This window comes from Hippichthys cyanospilos, chromosome 3, assembly GCF_059441005.1.
Source record: "Hippichthys cyanospilos isolate Australia breed blue-spotted pipefish chromosome 3, RoL_Hcya_1.0, whole genome shotgun sequence".
Taxonomy (NCBI): Eukaryota; Metazoa; Chordata; class Actinopteri; order Syngnathiformes; family Syngnathidae; genus Hippichthys; species Hippichthys cyanospilos.
In genome coordinates, this window is record NC_142371.1 from 6809669 (window position 1) to 6835765 (window position 26097).

At 37.6% G+C, this 26097-nt stretch overlaps 2 protein-coding genes across 2 annotated transcripts in view; one reads left to right on the top strand and one right to left on the bottom strand.

Moving 5' to 3' along the window:
- The window catches only part of adcy2a (adenylate cyclase 2a), a 40599-nt gene extending 23471 nt beyond the window's left edge, over positions 1-17128 (top strand). Inside the window, exons 11-25 of the mRNA XM_088409447.1 lie at positions 35-78; positions 262-342; positions 440-509; positions 676-773; positions 874-958; positions 3107-3244; positions 6158-6277; positions 6372-6556; positions 10906-10990; positions 11298-11456; positions 12088-12234; positions 12433-12543; positions 12645-12759; positions 14766-14890; positions 16426-17128. Coding sequence (XP_088265573.1) covers positions 35-78; positions 262-342; positions 440-509; positions 676-773; positions 874-958; positions 3107-3244; positions 6158-6277; positions 6372-6556; positions 10906-10990; positions 11298-11456; positions 12088-12234; positions 12433-12543; positions 12645-12759; positions 14766-14890; positions 16426-16578 — 1716 coding nt within the window. The 3' untranslated portion in view covers positions 16579-17128. The remainder of the gene's footprint in view (positions 1-34; positions 79-261; positions 343-439; positions 510-675; positions 774-873; positions 959-3106; positions 3245-6157; positions 6278-6371; positions 6557-10905; positions 10991-11297; positions 11457-12087; positions 12235-12432; positions 12544-12644; positions 12760-14765; positions 14891-16425) is intronic.
- Positions 16962-26097, bottom strand: part of dnah5 (dynein, axonemal, heavy chain 5) — a 94711-nt gene continuing 85575 nt past the window's right edge. Inside the window, 5 exon segments of the mRNA XM_088409446.1 lie at positions 16962-17786; positions 19442-19673; positions 22068-22220; positions 23391-23603; positions 25426-25641. Of these exon segments, the coding sequence (XP_088265572.1) occupies positions 17635-17786; positions 19442-19673; positions 22068-22220; positions 23391-23603; positions 25426-25641 (966 nt within the window). The 3' untranslated portion in view covers positions 16962-17634.

Here is a 26097-nt window from a genome sequence, read left to right on the forward strand (position 1 = left end):
GTTTGTAACCTTTTCAATTTCATTTTCCATCTAGGACGTGCCGATGGGACAGTATCATTTCCAGAGGAGATCTGAAAGGCAAGCTTCTTGTTTCACTGTTTCAGGATCGTTTACCCTGGAAGGATTATCTCCCTCCCTTGACAGTCCAGCGACAAACGACAAGATTTTTAATAACTCTTGACTTCTGCTGAAGGCTTTGACTCGCATGACTAATCTTCTGTCAAATTAACATGTTCGGTATGGTCTCGCTCCTGTTCAAAGGACAAAGTCTCAGAAGAAGCGGTTTGAGGAGGAACTTAATGAGAGAATGATCAGGACCTTTGATGGCATCAATTCACAAAAGTAAGGCTAATTCTATGGCTCTATAAATCAATTTAATATTCCTGGTCTTGAAACCTATCAAAGTTATGTTCCAATTGACTGGCCCGTGTCTTTCTAGGCAGTGGCTCAAGTCCGAGGACATCCAAAGAATATCGTTATTCTTTCACAATAAATCCCTGGAAAAGGAGGTAAGAAGTAGTCATGGTAACAAGAAAACTGCAGAACATATCTTGATTATTGGTTATTCAATGCCGTCCTTACTCTGAAGCAATTATATGAATGCATTTGTAATCATTGCTTTGGGGGGGGTGTACTCAGGATTTTTCAAGGCCCTTTCTCTTTGTTCCCTTTTAGTACAGAACAACAATCTTGCCAGCCTTCAAATACTATGTCACCTGCGCCTGTCTTATCTTTACCTGCATTTTCATTGTGCAGATACTCGTCTTACCAAAGTATGTTCATTTTATTACAGATAGCCTAACAGTGAATAAACATCTGAGTGAAAAATCATTGAATGACAAATGATCCCAATTTGCCTGCGTTTCTTTCCAGGACAGCAGTCTTGGCAATATCTTTTGGGATGGCATTCTTTTTCCTTTCCTTGATTGTCTTCATATGTTTCATTGGACACATCATGGTGAGAAACTTATTTTGTGTGAATTGCTTTCGCTTCCCTTGTTTATTCAATAATTGGACTCTTTTGTACTTAATTGCCTGCTTGATACCACAGAATGTGTCTTATAAGCACAAATGCTTTGTCGTTTTTACGTTATTTTGCAGGTTCATTTAAACAAAAAAAAGATTTGTTAGTGTTTTTATATTGTTTTTTTTTTCACAATACGATCCCTATTGTGGCAATTTGTAGTTAGAGTAGTGTGCAGCTGTATTACAAAAGTGGTTCTGTGGTTTGAGGTTTAAACATCAGTGTGACATTCCTTTGTAGACTGCAGGAATTTTATCTGATTTTATCTATAAATGTGCATCCAAGGTAACTTGAAGACTTTGGTTTGAATGTTATCTTGTATTGCAATATCTTGTGAGATTAGAACATTACTGCATGTCAGTCAAACACGCTACCAAAAATGGTGAGAAGACCAGCTAACGTTTCAAAATAAAAACTTTTATTTTGAAGATTTCTCCAGAAGCACGTGACAAAGATTAACTTCACTCTTTCTACTGCACCAAGTGTTCTCAAGTCACAACTTCTCATTTAAATAGCACGACTTTGTTTTGAAATCACATTCAATCGCCGAATCAGGGTGCTCAATTTCGATGACATCTTAATGTACGATGCCTGTTGCCGCGCAACCCTTGTGAGGATATGTGGTTAAGATAATGATTAGATGGATGGTACCTTTTCCAGCATTTATTGCAGCAAACTCGCAAAATTTAACCCACAAGGTAGCAGCGCTCGAATGAGCCTAAAAGCAGTCGATTTATTTTTCAAAGGCAGTCAAATTGACATCATTAATTCTTGCCCCCTATGATGCTGACGTCCCAACACTGCTGCCGATCTCTCTGATCACGTTTTAACAAACCAGGTTGACTAAAACATGTTGTGTGGTTCTGAAGTCACTTTGTTTGATGACATGGAGAGAGGGTTGTTGAAACTAACAGGTCCTGTATATTTCATTGAAAAAAAAAAAATCATGATATAACTCACAAAAGTTGACAATTCGTAAGTGAATGGAAATGTGTTATCTGGTCTTCTGTGTTTATTTTTCAATAAACAAAATACAAGTCAATAATTTAATACCCAGTCCCAATATCCGCATCCCTACAGGAGGAATACAAATCAATCACATTTGGTTTTCCAGTTGAAAAGGATGATAAAATGTTGGCAGATAAGAAAAAAGGCAGTTTGGAAACACTGCAAAAAAAAAGAAATAATAATCCGACCACTACATTTTTCTGCAGTTCGCTTGGTAAAAAGAAAATGCTTTAGAAATTGTAAAATTGAAAAATTGCCATTATTTTATACAAGTTTTCCAAAAATCTTGTCTCATCTCCATCTCATGGAATCAATCTTGTGAGACATGTCGTCTCGTGACAGTTTTGTCTCATCCCATCTCTGAAATGTGATGTGAATGGTTGTCTTACTATGTGTGTTCTGTGATTTGCTGTGGACTGGTCCATTATGTATCCCACCTCACACCCAAAATCAACTGTGAAAGGTCACAAAAAAATGCATAGAAAGTGGATTTTTGCACAGTGGCGTAAAATCCACATTAAATAATATTTTGAATACAGTGGCACGTTGAGGTTAATTCATTCTTGACTCGTAACACAAACATCATCACAAGCCTCTAAAATACTGCTTCTCTGTTTAAATAAAATTAGATGTTTTTGATCCAAGCCAAATTCACTGCCACCATGAAATACTTGTATCTTGAGTTTTTGTACACACACTGTATATACATCCCTGAGCTTTTCCAAAGTACTTCTTCCAAGTCTACTCAGGTGTCGTTCTGACAAGATCATGCTAGTGATTTGGGCTGTGTGTAAAAAGCCATTCACTTTAAAGCAATTCTCTATAGAGAAAAACTTGTGCCGTTTTCTTCTTTTGTCGTTGCCCACAGTTAAAACGTATCGTAAATGGCCCCAAATTAGTTGCATTGAAAGAACAAATATTGTTAGCGGATTCTTTTTGATGAACCAATCAATCCAGACGATTGTCAAGGGTTTCAAGATGAATTATGAACTGACCTGAATGAATTTCATTGAGATGTGATTCAATATTGTCTTGTGTTATATACAGTACACATTCAACTATGTATTCCTGCAGCACTGCAGCAAAAGCGCCCCCACTTCATGGATGTGGCTGCTAAGGTCCTCTGTCATTATTGCCAACAAGCCATGGCCCCGAATCACACTCACCTTGACAACGACAGCTCTTATACTCACTATGGCAGTATTCAACATGGTAAGCTCTCATGGAATGGGAAATAATTAGACGGTATGACAAAGCCTGCAGATCACATACTCCAAACGACCTGTACTCTAATACATAGACCACAATTTATTACATGGTTTAAGGTAACTGGTGATGCAGAATGAGAATGAGACTAGATATATTAGCTATATATGATATACCCCCATATTGCTCGTTTAGTCAAGCTTAGTGCTCAAGTTTCAACCTGCAGGCACAAGCACACTAATAAGACCACAGTCTTCAAGAACAATGACAGAGAACATATAAATGAACAGTAACCGAAACACAAGAATTAAGGAAAAAAGAAACAAAGAAATAGTCATTCCAATATTATGAACCTGTTCTCCTCAGGCTTGAACGCCTGACGTGGAAGCAATAAATTTGCATTGTCAAAATCACAGCATGGTATGCCCAGCTCCCAGCTCTGTATTTCACAATTAGCATATAACATATAAAAATCAGATCGCATGCTAAATACGACCTCTTTCATTTTGTTTGCCCACATTTTAAAGCAAAATATTACATCCACCGTCAATAAGTTATGATAGAGTACACGGAACAAGCGAGAGAAATAAAAGCGGAAAACTGAAACTCAAAGTTTAAGTCAAATACATTCGCAAAAATAGATGAATAAATATATACACACCGTATATTTTTTACAAGATTAATATTATTTGTCTTAAAGGAACAGTGTGTAAGATTTAGACTGTTTTTCATTAAAAAGGAATAAATGATTGTAAATTTAAAACACTTGCAGATTAATGTGTTCTTAATGACCAACAGAATGTTTTAAATATAATCATAGGTCTAGTTATCGTGAAATGATATTACATGGGGCGTGGCACTTCTCCGGAGGTGGCCATGTTTGTTATCGCTACGAACAATGGGAAATTCAGCGCCTGCAGCACCTCCTGCTGTCCGGAATGAAAAAGGGCCTAAATCTTACACACTATGACTTTAAGCCATTCTTTTCGAAATGCTGTTAATCTTCTTTTCCTGTTATGCTTTTAAGTATTTGAATTTAGGTTTATTTTGGTAGCACTCAATCCAAATGTGTGTGTGGTGTATACTCTGTGTGTAAAGAGGCCAAAATAGGACAATTAAGATCGTGGTTGATAAAATTGCAATCCTGAGGTTGCAATATCATGATAAAGTGTCGGATTAGTATTGTGAATTAGACCTTTTCACAAATTGTTTCTGAAAGATTGTCATCTAGTTTTGTGCCTGCCATGGGTCAATCGCTCAAGGCAGTGGAGAGAAATTAACTTGGCTTTGTTTGCTTGTGTAGCCGATTCTTATTTTATTTGATCTCACATCCAAGTCAGTCGAAATAGCTTACAGCACCTTAGTGACCCTGAACAGCAGTTTAGAAAATAGATGGATAGTATAAAAAAAGATTCAGTGATTTAATGTAAATTTGCATCTACAAAGTTACTCTTATGAGCCCAACTAAGGTTTGCCATACACCAGAAAACTGACTCACTAAAAACCATGGCAAGTTTAAAAAAAATTGAATGGCATTCTATTCTTAATTTGAATTGTCTTTGCATGCATCTTCCTCTCTCAAAATCTTTCTGCAACTATTTTGTCATATGACATGCTAAAATCTCAAATCTGTTTCATTTTTCAACCAAACAGATTCATGATGTTGATGATGATGTTGTTAGATGCATGACAGTCAATGTATGACTATCCAGAACCACAACCGATCCGCAGCCAGGTACCAGTCCGTGGATCAACTGGTACCGGGCCTGATGAGTCGCACTCAAAATAATGAGCTATTTCGGTTTTATGTATTATAGGAATCTAAAATATATTTTATTTTGAAAACACTTTTATTTTTAAAACTGGCAGTATTGTCTTGAATCCTCAAAATTTCACTGACAAAGAAGTAAAATTAGTAAGAAACAGACATCCTTGCAATGAGGAAAAGGCCCAGTCAAGAGACAGGCGACGAGCCTACAACTTCGAAGAAATAGAAAGCTTTTAAAAGGCAATACCATATGTCCTACTTGGAATAATGATTTCTCGCGATAAGGACCTCTAGGGCTACTCCCCAAACAAAAGTATGTTTGAGACTCCCATCTGACATCTTATCTGTGCGAAGATGAAATTCTCAAACATTGACCAATCTGTGGTGACAAAAAAGTTGGGGACCCCTGCACTAGGACAATCCTTCCCCTTCCCCCCATAAAATAGAAATGGAAGAAAGGAAGAATGCGAATAGATACATTGTCTATATTTGAAATACACCCAAAGCAAAATTTGATATTGGTCTTTCAGTCAAGGTTAGTGCTCAAGTTTCAAGCTGCAGGCACACACACACTAATAAGACCACAATCTTGAAAAATTATGAGAGAACATAAAAATGAACAGTAACCGAAACACAAGAATTAAGAAAAAAAGAAACAAAAAAAAATAGTTCTTCTATGATAATGAACCGGTATGTTCTTCTCAGGCTTGAACAGCTGACTTGGAAGCAATAAATTAGATTTCCTCTATTTACATTGTCAAAACAACAGCATTGTGTGCTGTGAAATAGAAAAAAGTAGAAAACACAGAAAATAAAAAACAGAAAATAGAAAATGCTTTTGTCAGCTGACGACAGTGAAATTAAATAACATACATAGTGAAAGCGTAAATATAATTAAATCATCAACACTTAAACTATCTGCAGTTACTGTTTTTAGAGTCAGGTTATTTTGTTTAATTTTTTTCTTAATGTTTACGTGATGGCAGCGTTCTGAAAAGCCATCCGTGTATGTTTGAGAGAATTTATGAGTGTTGCTAAAGGTACACAGTTACCATAAACCAAATGTTTACCACAAAAACACTTAAAAATGTATAAGATGCATTCATCTTGTCAGGTAAATGATGTTGTCGTCTGTTTCCTTATTGCTCTAGTTCTTTCTGGATGACAACGTGTTGCCCCCAGTTGCTGTCAACAGTTCATACAATGAAACACAGTTTTACCCCGACGTACAACCAGCTTTGTTTACAGGCAAAAACAACTTTTATCTTCCTGTAAGAGAAATGCCGGATTGGATACTCATTGTATTTCTACAAATTATTTCTTAATTATGTCTTCAAATCTTGTACTTCCTTTCTGTGTGTCTAGTACTTAATTTACAGCTGCATTCTGGGCCTGATCTCTTGCTCTGTGTTCCTGAGGATAAACTATGAACTGAAAATGATAACCATGTTGACAGCCGTGGTGGTTTACAACATCATAATTCTCCAAACACACGCTTCCCTGTTGGATGAATACAGCAGATTCCTATACAAATCTGAAAGCCTAGACAGGTATGTGTTTGAGTGCTAACATCTTTTTTTTAACTGTTTGGGTTTATTTTTTGTTCGGGATGAGTGAGAAGACTGCTAAAAATGTGTACAGAAAGATTTGTGAATTTCTGCACGATTTTTGCATTTTTATTGTGATGCCATCGGTAAATGCCGTCGAAAATATTTCATCCCATCTAGTTGAAATAGCTTAAAACAAGGCAATGCCCATCTTCACTAACACTCATCATCTCAATGTCAACATTTATTTAAACTCGATTTCTATTTGTAGTCTGTAGGGGTGGGAATCTTAGACTGTCTAGCGATTCCGTTCAATTGTGACTGTTGGGTCTATGATTTGATTCAAAATGATTTTTGATTCACAAAAGGTTTGATTCTCAATCATTTTTAGATGTGCAAAGAACTGTCATGATACACTTTAAGTCTTCTCTGCAAGACAGAATGAAAATTGGAGACGTTAATGTGATTTTTCTTTCTTTCTTTTTTTTTTTTTTACATTTCTCAAGGTTTGAATTGTAAGGAAAAAAAACACAGAAAACAAAAACATACAACATGCGAACCAAAAGTACTGCTAAAGCCTTTATTTAGATTCTTTGAGCTACCAACCACTGGAATGCAAGACGAAAGCCTTATTTGATAAGCTAGTGTAAACCGTTGTGACTTTGACCATTTACTGTAATTAAGTAAAATATCAAATCAATCTCATCCTCATCATTCCTCTTGTTGACACACTTATTAACATTTTATGCACTGACAGACTTTTTTTTCCATCTGAGTTTGAAATGCCTTACTGTGTTTGAATGTAGTTAGGGCCGAGTGCAAACACTGGAGACTTGGGCCGTGTTGTACAATGACATAGTAAATGACTAGTTTTTTCTTATCCTTCTTAATCAGCCATTGAAAATTAATGTTTTTAATGGTGGTGTGTTTATGTTGGTATTTATATCATAGGATGGCAATAAACTGAGTATTGAGGATTATTTAAACAAAGGGCTCCGCCATCACAGCAGCTAGGCCAAAACTAGGCCAATTTCAAAATAAAAGTGTTGTACAGTTGTTTTATTCACGTCCATGCTTTATTTGCCTTTTATAAAGCTAACCTGCACAGCATGTTTTAAGTGTCTGATGTGGTGTTACCTGGAAGCGTGTGTGTGTGTGTGTGTGTGTGTGTGTGTGTGTGTGTGTGTGTGTTTATACAGTATATATATATATATATATATACAGTGGTACCTCGGTACTCGACCATAATCCGTTCCGAGGTGGTGGTCGAGCACCGATTTGGTCGAACACCGAAACCAATTTTCCCATAAGAAATAATGGAAACTATTTTAATCCGTTTTTACCATTAAGAAAAATACCTAAAATATTATAAGAACATGTATCTAAACAACAATGAGGACGTAAATGTGCACAAGCGGTACATGATAAAGATATATAAAGCATTATTAAGCATTTTGTATAATTTACTTACGTTTTGGAGAGTGGCTGATGGCATACGGGAATGGATGCGGCGAGGACGGGAGGGAGGGTTAATCCTTGGAAGGGGGATCCCCTTTCATGATGACGCTAGGTAACGCGCCTTCAGGGGTTTTCTCCCTTCTCTCTCTCTTCTGTGGAGGTAAACCTGGCTGGGCAGTAGCCTTCCTCTTTTCTTTAAGAAGGAACCTGTCCATTGTAAGTTGCTTCTGCCTTTTTTGTTTGTCTCTTCCGTTCGATAGTGGTCCTCACTGTTTTTCTCTTTGCCTTCCCCTTATCACTATCTCTCTTAGGACCCATCATTAAGGGCTAGCGCAACACAAAAAAGTTGAAAATTGGGAAGAAATACGTACTCAAACAAACTGCGTAAGTCTTACTCCGTTGGCGGTCTGAGTTGAACTGGCGCTTGAACTGGCCGAAAAGAGCCGAGGAGCGCGTTCGGGTCGGCTCGGCTAGGCTCGGCTAGTCGAGCACGGCTAGGCTCGGCTAGTCGAGCACCGAAAATCTGATCGAGGTCCGATGCATTACCTACTTGATTTTTTTGGTCGAGCACCGATTTGGCCGAGTATAGAGGCGTTCGAGGACCGAGGTACCACTGTATATATATATATATATATATATATATATATATATATATATATATATATATATATATATATATATATATATATATATATATATATATATATGGCTGCCGACCATTTCAGGGTGTCCTCTGCCTACTGCTGGGATAGGCACCAGCATGCCAGCGACCCTAGTTAGGACAGGCGGCTACAGAAAACAAATTGATGGATGGATATATAAAAACGAATTTAGGAATTTTGTTGGCAGAAATCCAGTAGTCTAATTTATGACTTCACCTGCAGTAACACCAGTGGAAGAGTTAGAATGTTAGTTACATGCCTAATTAATTGTTATGCACCTTAGAAGAAACTGAATCAATAACTGAATTATTCATCATAATTGCAATCTGTTACAACTTGGGTAAAAAAAACCTTTTTTCTCATGATTTGAGCCCTGTGGTTTATAGTCCAGTGCATCTTATCTGCAGTTTTTGCAAACATGTATGTCTCTTCAAGTTGTCAACTGTTGGAACAACTATGAAATAGAACTGAAAAGATGTGAATCATCGGCTGTGCTCAAAAAGAGTTTTAAAAATATAATACTGTATTAAAAATATAAAAATGATGTACAATTTGAATAAGATTTTGTATATAAGTGTAAATCACATGTAAATAATATATATATATATATATATATATATATATATATATATATATATATATATATATATATATATATATATATATATATATATATATAATCAATAAATTCAATAAAGAACATCAGGAAGAAACATAATACAAGTACTGTATTGATTTTGAGTTTGAACTGCTATTTTACTCTGCAGTATTCTATCGGTGTAATGTTGAAAATATGTTTGTGCTAACATACAGGCATGTTCAGTGTGTTGAAGATAAGATGCAAGCAGGCAGTTAAAAATTGTTCTTAATTAAAAAAAAGCAAACAACTTTTTTTGCAGCTTATAGTCCAGTGCAGCTAATCTGCACCGCACTGCACTGATAAAAAAGTTTTTTGCTCAATTTTTCCTGCTGTGACTTATCTACCGGTGCAGCCTATTGTCCAAAATTTACAGTATTTATACTGTTTTGGGGGGGATAGTGTATATGGCCAATAGTCTAATGCGCCTAAAGTTTTAGTCTTCCATTTATCCAAAATATCTTTCTTAGGTTTTTTTTTTTTTTTTTTTTTTTTTTTTTTACATGATTTTGTATACTTGAGCGCAGTCATCTATTTTTAGGAACTGCGCTTTAAAATGATCCCGTCACAGCATTTACAATACCTGATAAGACTAATTGATTCTCCCCATTTAAAATTGATGCACTGACAGGGATTTTGCAGTTCTCCTGCTATTCGTGACATTCACATCACAGTCTTGCATGGCTATATTTGCAAAGTGAATACAACATCATCATTAGTACATCCAAATGGGTAAACTTAATTTAAAAGATGCTAATTTTGTGTCAATGGGATCAGGTCTCATAGTCAACCAATAAGGCAGAAATTCAAGTGAACTAACAAATAAGCAACATGTTAAACAACCGGCAAGCAAAGGTCACACAAGGAGTCTTGTGGTTTTCCTCTTCATTGCAAAAACAAACATCAGCAGTTTCCTTTTGAAAGCCGCCCTCGAACCACTCTGATTCCCTTCCAAGAACTAATGGGATAATGAACTCGGCAGTTGTCTGCAGAACTCGGCTTTTGATAAGGCTGAAAGTTCATTAGTATGCAAAGCACGCTTACAAAAATGATTGTGCTTTTCTGAGTGGTATGCACATTTGAAACTTCCATTAAATAATCAGCTTAATTGAAGATTTGAAATGTTTAATTACATTGTATTACCTTCATACTGCATAACCGTTTAAACAGCCTAGATTTATGCGCACGAAAACCAAGTTTGTTCCGGACACATGTGAATGTGACACTAATTAGAGCTCGCTGTGAATTACAAGTCCCGAATGTTTGCATATTCTTGGTCTTTTATTATCTGTCTTTGGGAAAACGCACCACAGCGGACAAGTGCAACTAGAGGAATGCAAATTGTAAACAAGCCCATGTCACAACAAAATGGATGAGACGGTTTTAATTGAGTAACAGCTTGGAATAAAACGCTCTGTTAACCAATCATGTGACAGACTGATTACTATCAGCACTGAAAATGAGGCATTACTGTCATTTACTTGACACAGCCTCCTTTCTCCTGTCACGCTTACTTCCATTTGTAGCATTTTAACATTAACGTTGTGGTCTGGCTTTCTCAACACACGTTTTTGTCTTTTTCTCTGGGCTTCAAGACCAGGAGTCCTCAAAGACCTGAAGACTATGGGCTCTATCTCGCTCTTCATTTTTTTTATCACTCTACTTGTGCTTGCTCGGCAGGTGAGTCCATGTTCCAATAGGTTGACTGGTGTGAGAGAAATTATAGTGCTGTTGATATGACCTATGAGTAACAATTTATAAAAAGAAATGTGAGCTATGATGAAGTCACTCACCGTAAAGACACATGACTGGTGTTCTGGAACCATATTTATGTGCCAATTATGAATTTTGGTGAAAAATTTAGAATCCTTATGACTATGAAATGTTCTTTAGAAATCCAACTATGTTTTCTTGCTGTTTATTACTTTCTCTTCAAGTTGCACAAATGCACCTTCAGTCTCCTCACCTCTGTGTCCTCTTGTAACAGAATGAATATTACTGTAGGTTAGACTTTCTGTGGAAGAACAAGTTCAAGAAGGAGTGTGAGGAGATTGAAACTATGGAAAATCTCAATCGTGTCTTGCTGGAGAATGTCCTGCCTGCACATGTCGCTGAGCACTTTCTGGCACGGAACTGGAAGAATGAGGTGAGAGACAATTTCAGTTTTTTCAGGTCCTGACAACAAACATTAGCAAAGGCCCAGAGAGTAACAACCATACCTCAGGACAATTTAGCGTGCTCAACAAACCTACCGTGAACGTTTTTGGGAACGTGGGAGGAGAATAGCCCACACAGGCCCGAAAGCGGGATGTGAACCTGCTACCTCTGCACTGTGAGGTGAATGTGCGACCCAGTTAGCCACCATGCAATAAACCCGCATCAGCAACTGAAGCTTGTCACATTGAAACCTAAAACTTGCATCATTATACATGATTATACTTAAAACAATCAATAATAATTTAAAAAAACCATCCACAAAATTTTAAGAAGTCCAAATTACAAATCCCAGTTTAAAATTAGAAGAACATCATTTCATTTCTTTACTATTGAATATGAACGAAATGAAATAACACAAACATTTTAAAAAGAAAAGTCTTGCACTCACCAAAACAAACGGTGGTTACAAGAGCCTTTTAAAAGGAATGGCACTTCTGGTGTCAATATTCAGAATACTCTGGAATTTTTGCCAACCTTTTACAATGGTTTCATTATTCATCGCGATTCATTATGTTTATATTTTGCAGCTAGGTTTAATCTTTGCTTTTTTTTCCCGGCAGGATCTTTACCACCAATCTTACGATCTGGTGTGCGTTATGTTTGCCTCGATCCCAGACTTTAAAGAGTTTTACACAGAATCTGATGTCAACAAGGAAGGTTTAGAGTGTCTTCGGCTTCTCAATGAGATCATTGCTGATTTTGATGAGGTAAATGAAACATTATTATAGTCGGTTTATCCTGTTTTATCTGGTAGAGTGTGAATTGAAACTTATTTTTCATAGTTTCATCTCATGTTATATGGCAAGAAAAGTCTCATTTCAAAATGGTAAACTGGATAGTCTCTAGTATTGCAAGGACTATTTGTATATCCTGTATGTTTTATGTTCTCTGCATTTATTCTCCAGCTATTGTCAAAGCCTAAATTTAGTGGTGTGGAAAAGATTAAAACTATTGGAAGCACATACATGGCTGCTACAGGGCTCAATGCCTCTCCTGGGCCAGAGTACCCGTCACAGGTTAAGATAAATACGCATGCTTTAAAAATACATCTTGATCCATTTTGACAATCAAACTGTGTACAAACTGTTGTGTGGTGTGTTGTTTTCTACGTTCACAGGAGCATGACAGACAGTACATGCACATTGGCACAATGGTGGAGTTTGCCTTTGCTTTAGTGGGGAAGCTGGACGTTATCAACAGACATTCCTTCAATGACTTCAAACTCAGAGTTGGTGGGTCAAAAGAAATGCATGGCGCCCTCAGTGTGTCATGTTTATTTTTTTTCCATTAAAAAAAAAAGAAAGAAAGCCATATTGTAGAGTTACATGCTGTGAAGGTTCCCGGCATGCCAAACAGACGAGTTAACTGTAAATGCACATGCCACGAGCACAGCTTGGACGTCGACCTACTATTCACTTAAATCTTAAGTTATTAAAACGTATACAATAACTGTACTGTTATCCCGTCCCGTTTCCATCCCTTTGCGTTGAACACACAGTACCCTAGTTGCCCTCGGAGCAACGGCTGTCAGACGTTGAGCTGGAGTGAAGCCTGTGGCTGATCAAACATGATAACAAGCAGTGTGCGAGTTGAGACTTTTGGCTGCCCTTGGATTACTTGTGTGCTTGCCCAAAAAATAAATAAACAAAATAACTTTACAGGCCTGGCTTCGATGCATTGAAGCGATACATTTATTTTCACAGATTTCCAATGCTTTCAAATAAATGACCAACACTACGGTAAAGAAAGATTATGGCCCAAATTGCAATTAGCCCCAACTGTCACCTGTGAGGCAGGCCCCAAGGCCCTTAAAGGGCCGGTATCATGCACCTCTCTCCATTTCTTAAAGGCGCAGTGCACAAATATCCATTGGGCAGTGAGCCATACCAACCAGCAAACAAATAACTTTCTAGCTCTCGGCCATACAATAAAATATATCAAAATAAACTCTGTTCATGGATCATAAGAAATAAATTATTCTAAATATTGTGAAGTGGCTCTTACAAGCAGAGTTTAAACTTGAAATTCCAATTCATTAAAAAAGGTAACCGCTTCCCAAAACTTTTGTCCTCACTCCTCTTCAACCGTGCTCGCTTGTGATCACGCGGAGAAAGTACTGTCCTCAGGTGACTGGCCAGGCAATCCATCAATCAGGTCACGGGCACTCCTACAAGATTAGCTCCCAGCGCGATCATTGACCAATGAGGGAATTAATCGTAATTCGCTACTGATGGATGGATACTCATGGGGGGTTTTCGGTCCCCATCAGCCGTGAAAAAGGAAAGAACACAGTATTATTTGTTTAGAGAGCATAACTAAAACAATACAAATGTGGACTTTCACTACTTCAACAGAAAAATGTCATGCATGTCATGCTATTATTTATGTGTATACTGGTGGCAACCAGGCAACAGAAAAGCAAAGAGGAAAACAGGCAGGAAGCTTCCAGCTCACTGCATGTGGGAAGAGTAAGAGTTCAATACCTTCAACCTGTCCAAAGATCACAGCGTGTGATACTCCATTAACTCAGCAGTGTGCATGTGTGTGACAGTACGCTCCTGCTGTTTCCAGACACAGACTATACAGAGAAGGGGGTGGACTCTCCCACCTGCTACTTTAACAGGATAATGAATATCACTATCTTCCGGTGATCAACTTCCACTCCAGAAAATAACTCATTGGTCAGACCAATATGAGGCCAACATGCCGTGCATTGATGCAGACTACGCTTTGTCAGAACTGTTAATTGTGAGAATTGACTGTGAGAATTAAGAAGAAAGAGCCTGGCTAAGTGTGACATCGAAATTCATTTTCATTTGTTGAAAAGTTATCTTTGCAGAGACAAATACAAAAAGGCAATATCCCTATCCAAACAAAATCACCAAAATACTTTTTTTTTTTATATATATATAAGCCAAGCCTTTATATTTTGTAGAAATGAAATGCTGCTCAAAAAATAGTTTGCAAACAGAGAAGAACAAATTGATGTGTCCAGACTGCAAACAACAAAGGCAGAAAAAAACAAACACAAGAATTGAGTTTTGTGTGGACAGGGCTATGTTTATTTTATGGAAAGAAGGAAGTGTAAAACAACCGAAACAACCAAAACGTTATAGTATGGCGATCTGTTTGTTCCTGTTGGGACTTTTGCGTGTCCTGCTTTTGACCAAATTTAATGACAATAGATGGAATGCAATGGGCAATTTTGTTCCAATAATGACTGTATATTGTGCTCCAGGTATTAACCACGGTCCAGTAATTGCTGGAGTCATTGGCGCGCAGAAACCCCAGTATGATATCTGGGGGAACACAGTGAATGTAGCCAGCCGAATGGACAGCACTGGGATACTGGGCAAAATACAGGTAAACAACTAAGAAGTTTTTGGTATACCAAGTAAGATTATGAATAGAATTTAGCATTGAAGTTTACTTTAAAGTATAACCTGTGACTTCAAGTTCTTTTTCTTCAACCAAACATCCAAACTCTACCCCTTAAATCCAATTTATTACTAGTCAGCTTATGGCCATTCTAACTAGATTCCCACACCACGTTTTCGTATGGGCTACCATAACAATAATGTGTTGGGACGTAATGTCTTCCACTCATTCAATGTTTACACAAGTAAACATGGCATTACAACTAAATACTGGTCTTATACTGATTTACATGTTGACTGCTCAGTGATTGCTTGGACAGTGAGTTGGAAGAGAATGATGGTGTACTGAAAGCGTGCAGAAGGGCGAGGCTTTATCCAAGTCACGAGCACAGGAATAACGCATGCCAACCGAGGTTGTAAAACACACCAGATGCTTTGGAATTCTGGCCTTTTTACTTTTTAGACTCCAAGTTATCGACGAGCATTTTCACGATAAACAAAGTGGCTTTTTGACATTCTAAATATGGTCAACAGTAATGGTCCATCTTACCAGAAAAAAGGATGGAATAAACAGTGAATAAAATGTATTGAAAAGAAAAAAGCAACTCTTATCTGTGGTGTTTTCAAGGACAAATCAGATTGATTGCTTCTCTGCTACTGTATTGGCTCAATTCTTTGTTTCCTCCCAAGCACCGCCATTTCATTTGTCACTCTTGACATTTTAAATGACAGAACAGATGCATCAAAGATAAAACTATTATTCTTGCGAGACAATCTACTCATGGCAGCAAGAACATCCAATGTGACATCGTCAGCTCTTTATTTGCTCCCTGCCTGAGCACTGATAAACTGTTATAGTTTTCACCCTGAGTGACAAAAGACAGACATTCAGCCAATTGCACAGCCTTGCACCTACCTTATAGGTGTGTTATAGGTGTGTGTGTGTATAAAAAAAAAAAAAATATATATATATATATATATATATATATATATATATATATATATATATATATATATACTTTTTGATATGTAATTCAATCAACCTTTCTTATTGTTTACTACTACTTACTTTTAAATTAATTTCCTTTTCCATGAGGCATTTTCAAATAAATACCAAAATATATATTTGAAAGTAAAAATAGCATTTTTATTCAATCAAAAATGTTGCCATGTTGAAATCCCTAGATGGATAAAAAATGAAAATGTTGTCTCTTTCATATGCTAATAGTGTGCATCATCTGCTAATTCCTTATTTTCATACTCCTCGATTACAGTTTGAACGTTTTGGCTGCTGGAAAATGAAATTCTAGATCTTAAGAAGGTTGCTTTTTGCAGAAATCCCAAAATGTAGACCTCTATCAAATTTGTATTCTCATTAATAACTCAAAACTAATATCCATGACATAAGCCTGGATTTGTGAAAATGCATGGCGTTTGTAGCGTATATAACATTTTCGCAATTTGTCTGTGCTCAAAAATGCAACGCTCAAATTTGACTCTGTATCATTTGCCCATCTGCAGGTGACAGAGGAGACAAGCCGAATCCTTTTGACGCTAGGCTACATGTGCACCTGTAGGGGCATCATTAACGTCAAAGGCAAAGGAGAGCTCAAAACCTACTTTGTTCACACAGAAATGACCCGCTCACTGTCTCAGGGGAACATGATGCCGTGAGACTTGAGTCGAATTATTATGCTGGCTTCAGAGCCGGCATTGATATCAGGTTGGAGACTTTTTAAGTGGCAGTGAAAAGAATTTGCTCTGGAAAAAAAAACGTTGCCTTGCCACTGCTGTAGTATACATTTGTCACTTTTGTAAGTGTAGCATGTACAGCCAGTTGAAAATAAAACCATGAAATTTCTGGTAATTAAACTGTGGGATGAGGAATGCCAAAGTGACAGGAAACGAGTCAGCCGAGACGTTTCATTTACAAAAACTGTCCAAAATGTAATCTGACTCAATTCAGGCAGGCTTCAAAGAGCCTGTTACTACAGTGGTTTATCCATCAAAAATCACTCAATATTCCTTTTGCTTTACACATGACAAGTTGGATTTTATCTGATGTGCAAAGCTAGAGTACGGAGAGCACTTTAGTTCTCCATGGAAAATAACTTGAGCGCAGCGTAGCCAATGACAATGGCAAGATGGACTTGGGTTTTAATTGAATGATGCAGTTCAGAATGTTCTGGAATTATCTTATTAAAATGAAGGCTACAAAACATAACGCATGACTACAGTTTCAGACAGAGACACGTGTGAATATAACTACTGTACATCTACCTTCTTAGAAGCACGGAGCATTGAATGTCTATGAATGAATGAATTTAGTCAACTATCCATGTTAGGGCCATGTTTCCACACTTGAATCAACTTGTCAAAATTGGCTATTTGCACAACACACAAGGTTAAAAAGCAGGTCAACATCACACAGAAAAGAGTATGAGGTGACATAATTTAAATGGAATCTACAGGTATCTGTTTACAGGGTAGTTATAGGTAAGTGATGTGGTATGGTCCTTTTGTAAGAAAAGAAAATGTAACTCAAAAAATGTTTTGATGTTTTAATCATTCCAGTGTTAATTTTCTTTAAAAAATAAAAAAAGAAGAAAAAATAAATGTCCATGTACTTTAGTCATGGTGTGCTTATTTGACAGAAAAGAATCAGGATGAGGTTTCATACAGAGTCATCATGATTTGTGATTAACTGACGCCGCAAAGTCCTTTCCATGATCATTTGACGTCACAGAGGAGTGCCACCCCCCGCAGGATCCAGTGCTCTGGAGCAAGAGAAGTCTTTAGGTCAACTGCCGCAATATAGTTCATGTCTGTCCGAACTGGCTTCTTGTAGATTGGGCAAGAGTAAAGGCGGCTGTCCTTTACCCCTGCATCATGGGAGCAAAAACAAAAGACAAACATTATAAATAGGTCTTAAAACTGATTGATAGAAAAATAATAAACAATGAAAATGGAAATGCTGGCACCTAATGAACATCTTAGTAAACCTCTCCCAAAGGACATAGAATTGACAGAGGCTTATTGATATTATATTTTCTTCATATGATTTCTTTTATGTCGTTTTTGGCTTGTCCTCAGTTTCTTTTCAAAATGCATTCTTTGAAATGATTGATTATTAAGTATCAATTGCATTTAAGGAGAGTTTAAGGAGAGTTATGAAGAAATAGAGCTCAGCATATACTATGTGGGGGGCATTGTTTGGAATAATGCAACACAAAAGTAATGTAATTACTGTAATGCATTACATTTTGCTGTAATACGGTAGTGTAATATATTACTCACACAAAAAAAGCCATATTGTACTCATTACAAATGAAAGTGATGCAATGCATTTTTAACCTGAAAGTGATGTTTTTCCCCCTAAATTCGCCCGAAACACCGTGAGCTCGGAGGAGTTCAGTCCTGGGCAAAATGTTTACTTACTGATCTACTTCAGCGGAGCTGAATGCGGGAGCAGTAGACGACAGGTTGAATATGGACAATACGTACACAAGATTGGCATACGATCATTACTTTAAGTTCGTCAGAGATAAAACAAGAAGAATATAATCATTAGGTGCACATCCAAAAAGCTGTCCACTTTGTGAAATAGGACCAGTTATTTTGACAAACCATCTAGAGCGGTGCCACAGTAACATGAAATTAGCGAAATGAAAACAGATATGCTGCCGCTTTCCTCCGTGGATTCACCAGCATTTGTTAGCCAGATAGATCCCTGTCGCAACTGGCAATAATGACAAGGTAAGCTAACGCTAATTTTCACTGTACAATTGCTATTAATAATAGTCTATAAATAGTTCTGGTCAATGTGTATCCAGATGATGCACAAGGACAATGTTGTAGCCTAGGTGCTAACTTTAGCCCCACTGAAACCATCTATTATTGAAACATCTGTCCATGAACTTGAGTGGCTGAACTTAAATGTGAATACAGTATTAACACTGATATTGTGAAACGCACTAACTGTGTTTGCCTACGGCATAAAAAACCCATCACTATGCTGTGAAGCTAACTATTAAAGGGACTAAAATAAGACAAAAAAATGTATATTGTCTTTAAAGGTTTACAATATAATGTAGACTAAATGGTTTGTACTTGTTTTAGGCTTCAGACAATCTTTCACTGGATGTGTAATGACTGTACATTTAGAATGGCAAATTCATATTTCCACTTACGGTGGTGAGAGTAATATAAAAGTAATGCAATAGTAGGGTAATGCATTACATTTCAAATGCAGTAATAACGTAATGTAAGTAATTACTTTGAAATGACAGTAATGAGTAATAAATAATGCCTTACAGTTTTGACATAACTTGCACAACACTGGTTGGTTTTTCCCTATCACAAACAAACACTTGCACCATCTATCCATACTCAGACTAAATTGCACTGTCATTTGGAGTGTGTGGGCAGCAAATGGAGAGAGGTAATTCAGACATGCTAGAAAAAGTGTCCCAGTAAGGACTCTTAAGCAGGAAAAGGTCTACAGTCCCTATGTGTCCACACTCAATATTCAATTTACCATTATTCTCTGCATACATCCGGATGACGGGCATCATTTCAAAGAGAACTTTTGGTTTGGAGTCGATGAGTTTGCAGTTGCGGCGATCCCAGCCGGCCCCTTCCAGATGCAGCCCGCACACATACACTCCCTCGGCAGGGGGCTGCGTGATGTCATCCTTCATCCACTTGGTCACCTCGTTACAAAGCACCATGCGGTCCAGAGCCCAGCCTTTATTAGCCCGGGTGATCTCCTGCGTGAGCAAAAGCGGAAATGTGTTCTCATATGAACAGAATGTCACAGAATGAATGGCATATATGACATTGTTTTACCAAGAGAATCAATGCTGATAACAAGGCCATGATAGAGGCGTCAGTGAAAACACCGTGGAGCAAAGAAGTGCACTCCATCAAGTGAATTGTTTACGAGATGCCATGCCAACAGAAAGAAAATCAATTGTACATGACGTGAAAAGAGCAGAGCGTAAAACTAAGAGAGCAAATTGAATAAAAGCTATGTGACACTTGAATACTGTATTATGAGTCACTATTTGGGCTTAGAGATCTTTTTGAGTAGATTGTAAAATAATTAAATGAAAAAGCATGCATTCAGCAAGGACTTCACTCAGAGCCACTAGTCTCTCTGGAATTTGTGAGGCCACTTGCGAGACAAATTCTCACAAAATTGTTTTCATTGCCATCTTTATAGATTTTCTTACATTAGTAGTGATCACCGCTGTTTAAAACCAATCATCGTTCTAATGAGGGAATTACAGGGCAAGGTGGGGAAGTCACGCTAATTACTATAGTACCATGACATTGACAGTAGAATTAAGTGCTTCGAGTACACTTTTCATGTGCTGTTAACGTGAAGAGCATCCAACTTTGCATCCAAAATTGCGGGCAAACTAATAACATTTCGCTCAACAAAACCAGAAAATGGAGCTGAATCAATTCTGTAATTCCCGGAATCACACTCCCATTGTATGATAATCAAGGGCAGGTATTATACAGGTTTATCAATTAGAAATTAACATCTTCACATTGTTGTTTAGACAGGCAACTGACTGCTTTTTAGTGCGTTTGATGGACAACATTGCTCACTGTTGAAATGTATTTCAATACTGTAAATAAAAATACAACATTTCAAAGGTGCTTACAAACACAGGAGTTAAAGACATTTAAAAGTAAAGTAAGAGTCATGAAAAATCATGTCTTAAGAATAATTACCGTATTTTCCGGACTATAAATCGCACCGGAATATAATCCGCAGCAGCGAAATATTGAGCAAAAACAACATCTTTTGCCATTGATAAGACACACTGGACTATAAGCCGCTGGTCATAACATCAGATATTTATGCAAAAAGGTGGTATATGAAAGTTTTATTTTATTTTTTTCAATTGTCAACCAACTGCAACAGCCTCTCTTTAACAGACTGGACATGCCTGTATGTTTAGTCCCAACATTATATTTATAGAAAATGGGTGGATCGATATTACCTACATGTCACCAACAGAATATTGCAGAGTCAAATAGCAGTTCAAACTTGAAATCAACCCCTATGATAGCATTCTGTCTGCCATTGTTCAATTGATAGATTAATTTAGTGAACATTGCACACACTGCACATAAATAATATATACAATCATAAGATTATAAATACAATCATGTATACTATATACCGTATATCAAATTTACTCTTTAAACCCTTTATACAAGATCTTATTCAATTTGGACATATTTTTTAAATATATTTAATAAGATATTTTAAAACTCTTTTTGAGCACAGCCATTGATTCACATCTTTTCAGTTGTATTTCATAGTTGTTCCATAAATCGACTCCTTGGACAGATACACACAAAGTCGCACTGGACAAAAGCTGCAGGGCTCAAATAATGAGGAAAAAGTCGTGGCTTATAGTCTAAAAAATACAGTAAATAATTAATTTTATTCACTCTGATAATAAAGGATACCAGCAAATCACCAAACTGTATCATACACAAATAAAGACGAAAAGGACCGCCGTTTTTTAAGAGTGATTTTGGGGAGTTTGTCCTCTCTACATATGACCATGTTCATTTTCACTCATGATGGTTCCCCTCATGCTCTTCTGTCCAGGTAGGCATTACATCGAACACCAAAGCTGGGATGTAAAAAAAAAAAATAAAATTGAGAAATGATGCTGTTCTTGATAAAGGTGCGCATTATAAAAATTTCCACCTTCACCCTGCTTGTTTTTTCCGTGCTTGTCACTTCCGGTTCTGGCCTCATCTTGTGCGCTAATTCGTTAGCTAAACACCCACTCAGAGTGAAGATTGTTTTGACAGCCCTAAACCGATTCATGCTGAATTGGCTGAAAACGCTTTTCCAGTTTCACCACAGCGAGCTGACGGCGCGCGATCAGTTCCGATTGCCAATGTCGGTTTGGTGTGTAGAGGGCCTTAGGGGATTATACAGTAATCACTAAAATTTAAATCATATACATAGATGAGCATTTTTCATTTACGCATATATACATTACAATTGCAGTTTGTGACAGATCGCAATCGCAAAAACCTGCGACCATGCGTTTTTACACCACCTCTTTCTACCATGTGGTATCTTACTTCATTCATGGGCACTTAGCTTGATGCTGTGTGCATACCTGTCTCATGGCTGTCAGAAAGCCCTGGGGGTTGAAGAAACCAGTCATCCAGAAGCAATTTGGTCTCCCCTCAAAGATCCAAGCCTGAAACTGCCGGTTACGCTCAAGTAACTCCGTAAACCAAAACCCCAGAGTGCTGGAGGCCCATGATTCCTTCAGAAGATGACAACACAATGTAAACTGCTGTGCAACTCAGAGAGGACAAAAAAATAAATATATAAGACATGACAAAACAATGACATGGGAATTACTGAACAGCAGCAAAGTCATGAAGTTAATTTGTTATTTCTGCACAGTGGCATTAATCTAAAACTGAATAATGGATGGATGGATAGTGCCATAGAAGAGATAAAAAGCACTCAAGATTGCATGGTATTTCTTTGTCTCAGCCAAGAGACCAATCAAATTCCGGTTTTCATCTGATAGACCTTATGTTTCACGACACAAGATTCGAAGCAAAGTTAATCTGAGTAAGCAACAATTGAATTCCCACTTTCAATTGAAATATGTTCTAAAAATTAAGGAGATGAACAAAACAATTGAGGTAAACAAAGGTTAACACTTTGCGAAAAAAATCTCAATAAAATCAAGCAATGTTCTGAAGTGATGCTAGTAGTCTCCTGGCTGCAACAATCTCCTGGCTGCTTGAAAGGATCAGCAAGGTCTGCAGCAGCTTGATAATAATCCTGAGCATTTAAATCAAGTGTTGAGCATCAGGATTGAAGACCGCTGATCCAAGCAGACCAAACAGTACATTTTGTCTTTTGACAGGTACAATGCAAGAGGGCTTTTGGTAAATTCACTGATGACTGACAGATGCCAAGCAGATGACTTAGAAATGTTGCCAAGTGACTATGAGACCAATCCAATACCATTTCCACACATTAGAAGGTGCCCATCATGGCAAAAATAATAATCCAAAACATCGGATTGGTAATTAATTGACCTCAAGCGCTATTAGTCATTGTGGAGTGGTAAATAGTGCGTGTTGACGAGTCGAAAAGGGGGTTGAACCCCAGATGTACAGTATATAGTACAAGGGAATGATTCCTTTCTGCCTTCGAGTGAAATGTTTAAACGCGCTAAGATAATAATCTGTTGTCTAACCATCCGATTTCTAAACCACTTATCCTGTTCTGAGGTCATAGGAAAAGTGGAGTCGTCCAAAAGTGTCATGTGAGTTATACTGTGGACTGATCACTTTTCAATCAGTAGACTCCCCCACTGAGAGAGAACTCAGCGGCGGAAACACAAACTCAACACACGTTTTATGATATAGTAAGTCGACATTCCATTTGTCATGACATGAAATGCTGAGCTGACCTTCTTCCAGCGTTCAGGAATGCGTGCATCATACATGCAGTCCAGGGCGTCTCGCAGATTTTCGCTCATGATGATGGTACCATCGATGGCTAACTTGAGATCAGTTAGCGTGTTTCGGACAAGAACTATGATCCTCTGCATGCGGTCTATCTCCTGACGCAGGAAGATGTTCATTGGTTGGAAAGGACCCATCTTCTGAAGACGTTCTTTTACCTGGGGAATTTTTATTTAGTCAGAAAAAAGAAGTGGGATTTATTTGGCAGTGGCTAAGAGCTGTGATTTTGAGCCAGGAAATGTTTCTCAAAATCTTGAAATTAGGGACTTTTACAGTGCAAGTGCCTGACCAAAAACTACAATCAGGCAAATGTTTTGCATCTAAGCAAAAAAGAAAAAAAAAAACCACTTCAAAACTGCGTAAAGCTGGTTACCGAAGACAACCAGAACAACAACATGTCTTTGTATTCTGTAGTTAAATACAGTACAAAATAAGGTATTTTCATGACAGAACCTACGTATATCTCCATTTCATTAGTAGAAAAGTGAGTGAGCTGGTTGCTGTTTAAGCATTGCCTACTGTGCCGTGCGTGTCACTGATGGATTTCAAAACTGGCATAAATCTTAAATAAACACAAATAATTCAAAATCTAACTGATTGTGACTGCAGTTGTAATGACTACATTTGTTATGAGTGGCACTTTCAGACGAACTCCAAGCCACCAGCATGTTGCAGCAGCGACTCGGTCATGAGGCTCTCAAGAGCGAACTGCGGAAGCAGTTAATTGAATCAAAATGTGCAATATAAAGATTCACATTCACAAGTTGGTAGATTTCAGGCTCTTGATTGTGTAAATACTCTAAGAAAATGGGAGCTATATTTGCTTCAGGACAGGATTTGATTTAATTTTAACATAATTTTAACAAGATCATACATTTGAGTCTTTCAAGAGCAGTAGCCAAGCAAGATACAAAGTCCTAATAGTGGCAAATTATATCTTGACTCAAGTCATCTGAATCTAGTCCACCGCCTTTGCTAAAATTTAGCTTTGGAACAGCTTTGTTTTATTGCTCGTAGCAGATCAAATTTAAAAAAAAAAAAAAGCGTAGATCAGTGGATGCATTCAGTTTTAGGTTGAATGAGCCAAACGTGAGAGGTGAAAAACCGTGTAAAGAATTCTAGCTCCTTATGAGTTACCATGGATATTACCTTAGACAGGACATAACTATAACTGGGTGACATCACTTCATTAAAAGAAAAGATATTTATCAATTTAAAAAAAAGGACAAGGTGTCTTTTCCCGACTTGCTCATCATCTTGTTGTCCTGATTTGACTGAACAGGTAAACTTTGTCCAGCATGCTTCAAATTTGAAGTTGTAACTACTTTTCAGGCACATTTGTACAATAGTAGCTTTCCCCTGTTTCTATTTGTTTGGCTGTTCTAATTTGCACTAATGTATTTATGCCATACAAAGTGGCCTTGTCCAGAGTGTACTTATGAAGCATCAGAAAAAATGAAAAGCGCTTTCTGCTTTTTTGCTTCTATGCTATTTTGAAAAGGCATTATTTGATTTGATGGCAGCAGTGTCCTGCCTTTCTGCATGTAGAACGGTCTGATGCATTTGTTCTGTTGAATGCAGGTAAATTGATATCAGGATGTGAGGTTTCTATGGGAACTACTATCAACAGTATCATTTGTAATTCATTATTTGTGTCATATATACAGTACATGCATTTTCTCTTCAACTGGTTCTCTCAGTACTGCAGTACATGCATCAACCATCCAACCATCAACCATTCTTTTTTAGGTTCCTGTTTTCTCCATGACTGTCTTCAACACACACTAATGCACACGCCACCTCTGCCTTTACCACCCCTGACACTTCGCACGTTACAAGAGAAAGGTGAAGAATATTACTCATGATGTGTTTCGCTCTACAGAAACACTCCCCTCAGGGTTCACACATGGTTCCGACGACACACTCATTCCAAATTGCACACACACACACACACATACACATATATATCTACACACTTACTTCAAAAGGTACATAGTCTGGGGGCAGTTTCTCCAGCATGTCGTCAGCCAACCTGGACACCACAGTCTCTCTGGTTTCCCCTCCCCCCGATGAGCTATCTTTAGGCTGAATACTGAGAATTGTGTCCAATACGTCCTTTGCCAATTTACTTTGATGTGTGATGTCTGCGTTCGGGTGAAGACCAAACACCTCCGGAGTGTCATAGGCTGGGAGACCCTGAAGAAACAAAATACATATGATTAGATCTTGAATGGTTTGATTTCGTGTATGACATACAGTATGTGAAAATGATTTTGTGACTGGTTTAAATGTGATATCTAAACGTTTTGTGGATTGGATGCAATAGCTGATCAAATAAAACATTCCTTTATTGTGGATGTGCATTTGCTCTGACGTATTTCTATCTGGAGTGTATGGGTAAAATATTTTCCAACATATGTATCCCCTCTCTAAAGTACTGTGTATTTTTTTTTTTTCATAGGCAGGGCAGGGTCTGGTGTAACTCCCAGCTGATGATAGGAAAAGAGAAAGATTAAACCCAGGAATGGGCAACTGCAGATTGCGACGCATTTTGATGAATACAGAAAATGGATGGATGAAATAACGATGGATGAATCATCAGCTTAGCCACGTAGCAAGCTCTCTATAGATTTGAACATGAGAGCCCTCATC